The 7,698-nt window shown below is 42.7% G+C and overlaps 1 protein-coding gene across 1 annotated transcript; it reads right to left on the reverse strand.

The window, feature by feature from the left end:
* Window positions 1-1,517: 1,517 nt before the first annotated feature.
* On the reverse strand, window positions 1,518-7,661 carry LOC139381385 (sideroflexin 2). The gene is made up of 12 exons (XM_071124868.1): window positions 7,299-7,661; window positions 4,311-4,614; window positions 3,764-3,934; window positions 3,502-3,600; window positions 3,304-3,379; window positions 3,129-3,214; window positions 2,960-3,020; window positions 2,767-2,833; window positions 2,524-2,573; window positions 2,263-2,312; window positions 2,056-2,103; window positions 1,518-1,934 (listed from the first exon to the last, which is right to left on the reverse strand). Exons 2-12 carry the CDS (start codon window positions 4,463-4,465, stop codon window positions 1,835-1,837), a joined length of 963 nt encoding a protein of 320 aa, XP_070980969.1. The 5' UTR covers window positions 4,466-4,614; window positions 7,299-7,661; the 3' UTR covers window positions 1,518-1,834.
* Window positions 7,662-7,698: the final 37 nt, after the last annotated feature.

Below are 7,698 nucleotides of genomic sequence, written 5' to 3' on the forward strand. Positions count from 1 at the left end.
ACTGGGTTAGTTATAAAAATATTTGCTGATGTGTAGCTGATCTGTCCATGAGGAAACATTGCCCCCTGGTGGTTCTTTTATATCACCACAACATACCTCAGTATGTCGTGACTGTAGTACAGAGAGGGAGGAACTAGACTCCTGTCACAGCACGCACCAAGGCAGCTTAGTCAATGAGAATCAATTCTACTTGTCAATAACAATCGGTTGTCATTATTGACTTCTTCACAACTCAATTGCTTCACTTCTGAGCATGTGAACACAAACCTTCTAGAACACTAAAAACTGTGGAACCATAGACTCAGAACACTGATGACTAGAGCCGAGGGCAAAACCTAAGAACATTCTATAGAACACCTGCATGAAGGCTTAAGTAATGATCTATTCCTGATATGGCATTACATTGTTTGAGTAATACACTACTCTTTATTTGCACCCAACACTGAGATGTGTACACACACACAGTAATCATATTTGAATCCAAGGTCAAGAGTCACTAACACAGGCTGCTTCTCAAATGGCACCCTATTTTGCTATATAGTGCTCTAATTCTGGTCAATAATAGTGGACTATATAGGAAATAGGGTGCCATTTGGAATGCATGCAAAATGTCCAAAAAGTCATTGTCCTTCCAGCCAGTTATGGAATGTGTGATTGGAGATACTCAGACAGTACAAACAGTGCATGATGAATAGCATCACTTGAATTATACACTGTGTCACATTAACATTGAGATAGTAGCTAGGTTTCAATTCAATTGGCTACAGATTTAAGCGAATATTCTAAAAACTGCTTAAAAAAAGCTTATTTCCCACTAGAGATATGTTTTCATCAAATTGACTTGTTGCGGATAAAAGTCTGTGCGTGATGACATAGTGCAAAGTAACTTTTGCAGTTACATTCCAATGGACTGAATAAAAAATACAAGTTAAATGGGTTTCCATTGCATTTTCAACTCAACTGCTGTTTTTGCCACACCCATTTTTTTTTTTGTATTTATGTCTGTAATAAAGCACTTTTGTGGGGAAAAACTCATTCTGATTGTCTGTGCTTGGCTCCCCAGTGGATGGGCCTGGCTCCCAAGTGGGTGGTCCTATGCCCTCCCAGGCCTACCCGTGGCTGCGCCCCTGCCCAGTCATGTGAAACCCATAGATTAGGCCCTAATTTATTTAAATTGACTTATTTCCTTATATGAACTGTAACTCAGTAAAATCATTGAAATTGCTGCATTTATATTTTGGTTCAGTATATTTATCAAACGGCAGCCAAGCATCGATCCTGTCACCAGAATAAGACCCTCGATATTTAGTGGAAAGGTGCATCAAGCGCCTCACCATGCACTTTCATCAGTTACTCACAACTTATTTCCTCTGTAACCTAATAAACTGTATGCTTTTCTGAGTCATAGTGGGAGGACCACACAACATATCAAGTTTACTTCAATATGATGGTTATTATAAATATGTGTTTCCACCACCATTTGTCACAGAATTAATTTTACAGACACAAAAAGATCCCACTTTGTCAAGTGTATTTTGTTTTGTCAACATTTCGAAAGTTTACAGACAAATCTACTGTTTCCATCAGGCCTCGTGACATTTTTTTTTATCCAACATGTACTTTACTCGCATAAAAAGGTGGTTTGTGGTACAAAAAGAGAATTCAAACACATTTGAACATCTCCCTTAGAATTACAAAGATTCTTTGAAAATAAAGACAAACAAGGAGAAAGCTATTTATCCTATGAACCGAAGATGCTGATTGGCTCATCTATAAAAACTTTCAGATGCTCTCCCTGATTGGACAATGATTAAGAAGGCAGGTGTGCGTGTGTTCATAGGCCCTTGTTGAAGTAGACGTATTGTACACTGTCCCCGTAATGACACAAGATGGACTCCCTTAGCTCTGGCTCCAGTTTAGACACAGCCATGGAGCTGAAAGAAAGGGAGAGGAAGAGTGAGAGAGACCTAAACCAAGGGAGAGTCTAATACTAAAACAGCTACTAACATCATGAAGGTGCAAAACTGAATGTTGCCCAGTCGACAGGCTACTTACCATTGCTGAGGGAACAGGGAGCAGGCTGCAGGCACCATGAAGACCAGGCTGCAAAACAGACATAGTTAGGTGACTGTGCCATGTACGTTACATCCCAAATGGTACCCTATTCCCTACATAGTACACTACTTTTGACCAGCCCCCCCCACCCCCCACCCTGAACCAAACAATCTTCCTGGTGCAACCTGCTAAAACAGTCCTACTTACAACGCTCCCACCATTATGACTTGTAAAGGTCCGTGGAAGAAGGTGATCCTCTGTTAACCGAAAGATAGAGCTTATTAGCAATAAACTGCAATGCAACGCAAGACAGAATCTGCACTGTCAGCATGTTTAGTCAAGAACAACATAACTGTGGATATTTAGTCAATAGCACTGTAACTAGGAATGCTTATTCAATAACTGTGTAGCTAGCTAGCATATGCATGTCTAGTAGCAGTATTTGGTGTATTTGAATAAAAGACCCACCTGCATAAACTTGAATTTCTCAAGTCTCTGCATGATGACGGGGAGAATGACTAGGAGGAGAGGGGGAAAGGGAGAAAAAAAGTGATAAAGGAGAGGGTGGCAGGTGGAAACAAGAGGAGAGGAATGAGTCATTGAAGGGAGCAACAGGGTCACACCAACACAGCTCCACTTTCCATTGTCTATGGAGCGAGGACTGAGCTCAAACTCTACAGCTCCCCTCCTCCTTAAACCTCTGAAACGTACTCATGCCTGGTGCTGCCATGGTAATTCGGGAAATGACCACCTGGGTGATGCCCTTCACAGCTGCTTTCTGGAAAGAAAGAAATTGTGGGAACGGAGGTGTAGGTACAATGTAATTGCTCTGCTCTTGTGTAACAGTCAGAAATAGGATATTTAGTAGAATATTTAAATATCCAGACATTCCCAGTGCTGCTACCTTGGAATGGCCAAGTTTGTTTCCATTCTCATCTGTTACAGCTATGCCATTCAGGAGCTCCCTGAGAAAAGAGAAGGTCAACAACTCACTGTTGTCTTCATGGGGGACGCTAATACACTATCAAAATAGATGCTAATACTCAAGTGACTTCAATTAAGCATGTACTCACTGTTGCCTCATCATTGGAATATTGACACAGTTAGCGGACGCCACGGCTGCAAACGGAACCCAGCGCGCCACCAGCGGAGGGGCCCTCTACAGAGGAGGGCGGAGACAAGACGGCAAGGGGAAGTTCAACATGTAATCAAATCAAACCAGTCTGTGTTGTGTTCTTTGAACTGTACCTTTGTGTAGAAGTTAAGTCCCACAGCAGTGGCTAGAGCAGTGCTAGTTGCTGTTAAATAGGCTACTCCGATTTGACTGAAGGGGTAGAGAAAAGAGATTGAGTATAAGACATTTAAATAGCTCTTAATATTCTCCATGTACATTGCAATACATTCACCACAGCAGTGTGTGGGTGAGTGTGGTCTGCAGGGTCTTACTTGGGTGTGATGGGGGAAGCAGCATTTCTGTTGGTGTAGTTGACCAGAGCATTAAACGACTGATTCACCCACTGCCAGAACACTACAGCAGGGACTGTCCTAGAGAGAGAAAATGATAGAAAGAGGAAGAGAGTGGGGAAAGAGGAATGTAAATGTAGGATTAGAAGTTACCGCTCCAAACTCACCTATGGTCGGCTAACGTAAAGATCGGTTATCAAATCTGTGTGTGTGTGTGTGTGTGTGTGTGTGTGTGTGTGTGTACCTGTAGAACTGTAGCATACCGCCCGTTATGGCCATCCCTCCGGGCACCTGGAAGGACATCCGACCAATCAGGTTCATGCGATCGCCAGTGTCAGGGTGAAAGGCAGAGTCATAGAGCTTCTTGGCGTAGTGCAGCTGTTCCTCTGTGGTGCCGGGGGGAACAGACCCCGCTCTAGAACAGGAGAACCACACAGAACCCAAATTCTCATCACAGGGAACAAAAACTGCAGACATAATGGAATTACAACTTCAGTGCTATAATAATATAATTTGGTGGTGCTTAATTATATTTGTCCTATTAGACACATGTACAAGTGTGTATTGGAAATGTGTTTCCATATTATCCTAACTCCACCTGAGACACCAGCAGAGAGTTGTGGTCAGAGCCAGGGTCCAGCATTTAACCAGTGTCCCTGGAGAAAATAGGGTTAAGTGCCTTGCTCAAGGGCACAACAGATGTTTCTACTTGTCGGCTCTGGGATTCGAACCAGCAACCTTTGGGTTACTGGCCAAATGCTCTAACTTAATGGTGTCTGTGTGTGCGTTACCTGCAGCTCTCCACCAGTGCTTTAGCCTCATCCAGTCGTGAGTCCGGCAGTAGTGCTGTCCTCCAGTCTGTGATGTTGGCAAAGTGCTTCAATCTTCCCATAAACGTGGACTGATCCCACCGTGGCACGTCAATGTCAAACCCGCTCACTGCCATCGTGACCCTCCGCCTCACAACCTAGGTCTAAAGTCACAAATATGGTCTCCAAACCACCTCACCTGTCCAAAACAGAGTCGAGCCTGCAGTCAATGTTTGGCTTCTTGGTCCTGTACCAACCTGGTCCACTCAGCTCTTCCAGTCTGACTCTGTAAATACAGAAACTCATGAGTCTTCCTGTTTTCAGTTGTTAGAATAGCCTTGACTTTAGTATAAGCTTTAAAAAAAAGTGTAGAACTAATCTTGGGACCACATACAGTATGTTATTACAGTATCATATAATTTGCATCCTCAGTATCCTTTGTAAAAAAATAAAATCTCTCCTCCCAGGGTTCTCTGGGTAACCTACTTTCTAACCAATCAGACCTGCTCAGAGCAGAGAGCTATAACTTTTGAACCCAGCCTTGGGGCAGCCCTCCCTGTGGTTCCTGCGGTGTCTCTCTGTCTCTCACTCAGCAAACAACTAATCAGAGTTGATTCTCTCACAGGAGACTGAGTAACAGAATCAGTTTAATTAATAAACCACCCTTCCAGAGTTCCCTCAAAGTTCATCTGGGGTCACAGTGTGGCATTGTCTGCATCAGAGCATTTCCTTCCTACCCATTTCAAATAGCCAGAGAGAGTGCGTAGCATCTGAAGCAGCAAAAAAACAGTGTGTTGACCAGGGTTAAATCTCAATAGACTGAAAATGGCTTCCTCTACTTGTCTCCTTTCTTTCATCTGTATTGATGTAAAAAAAAAAAGATAAGTTCAAACAGATCTCCAGATTAAAGTATAATTTTTAGATCAGAGCAGTGCATGCAAAAAGACTAGGGGAGGAGGGAAAGGAGGCCATTCTAGAGAGTATTGAAATGCACCCAGGACAGCCAGGCTAGAAGCAGACTGGATCCAGAGCTGGTCAGAGCTGTTTGTTTGAACAGCAGGGTCATGCACTCTCTGCTGTAGCTGCACAATGAGCAGGAATGAACCCAGACCAAGCCCAGCATCTCAGTACAGCGACATATCACTATATCACTGACCAAGTAAATGGATGAATAAACATTAATTAATGAACAAACGTTTTGTATGAATGGTGTGAAGAGAGATAGAGTAAGGGCCGAGAGAGAGAGGACTGGGAGGAAGATGTGAATTAATAACAAGGGGGTCGGAGTTGAAGAGAAGCCTGAAAGTGTGTGATGTGATGAGGTTGAGAATAAAGTAAGGATATTATCAACCACAGGTATTTATTTCCCCCAGGGCGGGCTAGTTAGACTGGACTTCAATCATCAACGGCTACATCTCAATACTCTAGAGTGGCCCCTCTCCTCTCCTTCATCTGCACTTATCTGAAAACACAGGGTGTGAAACCTTTGCTTGACGACTCAAACTGAATTCTTCCTCTGCTATATGATCGCAGAAAATACATGTTTGTGGGTGTGGCTGGGCAGTTGGTCCCCAAGTGTCCGGTCTGGAGGGTGAAGTCACAAGCTCTACTGGTCGGCTAATGCATAGCAACATAGAGGTCCAAAAGCCCTGATCTGCCCTATGTAATTTACGATTGTCAGAACTTTTTGGGGCTCTAAAATCTGTTTATTGTGATCATGTTCGATCCCCGCTGTGAATTCTTGGAAAGTCATCTACAAATTGAGATATTTCATTAACTAGTGATCAATTCTGACTACTACATTTGTCGTCACACAGGACCACATGCTGACAGACCAACCATGGGCTGCAGTCTAGAGGCTCTGGTTGACTCTCAAGCAGGATGAAAACTACTATGTCGACCATAATCCTTTGCTGGTGCCATTCAGCCAGAGATAATTTTGAGGAGATGGGAAACTCCATTAGAATCTTATTAATCCCCATTTTGTACGCTGCCCATGCGTCGTTAATGTGCCCCGCTGTGCATTCTGGGAGATTCTGGGACAAGGAGAGCGCTCCTTCAGGGAGTGAGCTCCTTCAGGAAGTGAATGGGAGTGAATTGAGCTCTAGGTCAAAAAATAAACATTAGCATTAATTTCGTTAACAAGAAGTACAACATTACACATATTTTCCGAGATAGTTAAATTGTTCTAGTAATATCGTATAGCTTTGGAATCGTGACATGACTTAGGCTGGTTTCTCTACTCAAATGCCGCATTCAAAACAATTGGAAACTCGAAAATCTCAGTCGGAGCTCGTTTTTTTCCCGAGTTCCCAGATGTCTTGAACGCCCGGAAGTCGGAGATTTTTTAAGGCGGCATGCTTCAATTTCAAATACTTCCGGCTTCATGCACCATCGGGAGATGTTTTTAAGATTACGTGTATGACGTAAGCGCTAACACTAGCTACTAGTTTTAAGGTCTATGGGAGCAATGTGGTTGGGTTGACATGCAAGTGAAACCTGTTCTTCAGAACCGGTGCAAATAAAGGAAAGGAAATGAGGAGGAGAAGCAAAGATAGATTTTCCGAGTCTGTGTAGTTAAAACATGAGAGAACTAGTAACCTAAAAAGGCTTTAGTAAAGACATGTCGATGTGCAATTATCTGCAGCAGTAAACAAGTAGCTAGCTAGATTCAAAGCAATTGTGCAAGACTGTCGAGAAGCTAGATTAGTTGTTGACATCCATCCTGTGCCTCCAAGTCTAGAACAGCTGCACTCATCCTTATGCATTGGACCATCATATTGACCAGCCTAGTTAAATTAAATTTAAAAAAAGCTATAATTCAGACTGATGCAACTTGCCTGTCACGTTACCCGCATTTTGCGAAGCATGCTAGCAGCTTTGTCCAGAAATGAGAGAAGAGATAGCTGGCAACAAAAACACTAACTGTATCAATATCTGCAACAAAGTAGCAGAAGAAACATACGTTACCTTTCAGCGCTGGACTGCAAGATGACACAATGTCACTTGCTAAATGTTTCAAGTCAAGATCTCAGCAGTTGGTGTAGTAAGGGGAGGGTGCACGTGGCACCGCTTCCTCCAATCACAGCCTGGGGCAGCTCCCTTTCCGAACTTCGGCCTCCATAAATAAATACTTTTTAATCAAATAAAATATATACTCATATGTACTTTCAGTCGTCTCATCTTTTAAACTCTGTATGCAGTAGATCTTTACCTTTGTATTTCTAAAGCAAAGGCAAAATACATAATTATGGCTAAATCGACCTCACAATGATAAATAGGCAATATAGATAAATACACAGTGTTGCTATTTATGCCTCCGCTTGTATTTTTGAAGTGAGGAATGTTTTGTTTACAGAGATGTTAATAT

The sequence above is a fragment of the Oncorhynchus clarkii genome, chromosome 23 (genome assembly GCF_045791955.1).
Source record: "Oncorhynchus clarkii lewisi isolate Uvic-CL-2024 chromosome 23, UVic_Ocla_1.0, whole genome shotgun sequence".
Lineage (NCBI taxonomy): Eukaryota > Metazoa > Chordata > Actinopteri > Salmoniformes > Salmonidae > Oncorhynchus > Oncorhynchus clarkii.

What these genes read in the sequence shown, in the direction of transcription:
- LOC139381385 (XM_071124868.1), bottom strand. Translation starts at nt 4,465, where the DNA reads ATGGCAGTGAGCGGGTTTGACATTGACGTGCCACGGTGGGATCAGTCC. An exon ending in GACTTAACTTCTACACAAAG is followed by an intron (nt 3,215 to 3,303) that starts GTACAGTTCAAA and finishes CCTCCTCTGTAG; the next exon opens with AGGGCCCCTCCGCTGGTGGC. An exon ending in CATGGCAGCACCAGGCATGA is followed by an intron (nt 2,574 to 2,766) that starts GTACGTTTCAGA and finishes CTCTCCTCCTAG; the next exon opens with TCATTCTCCCCGTCATCATG.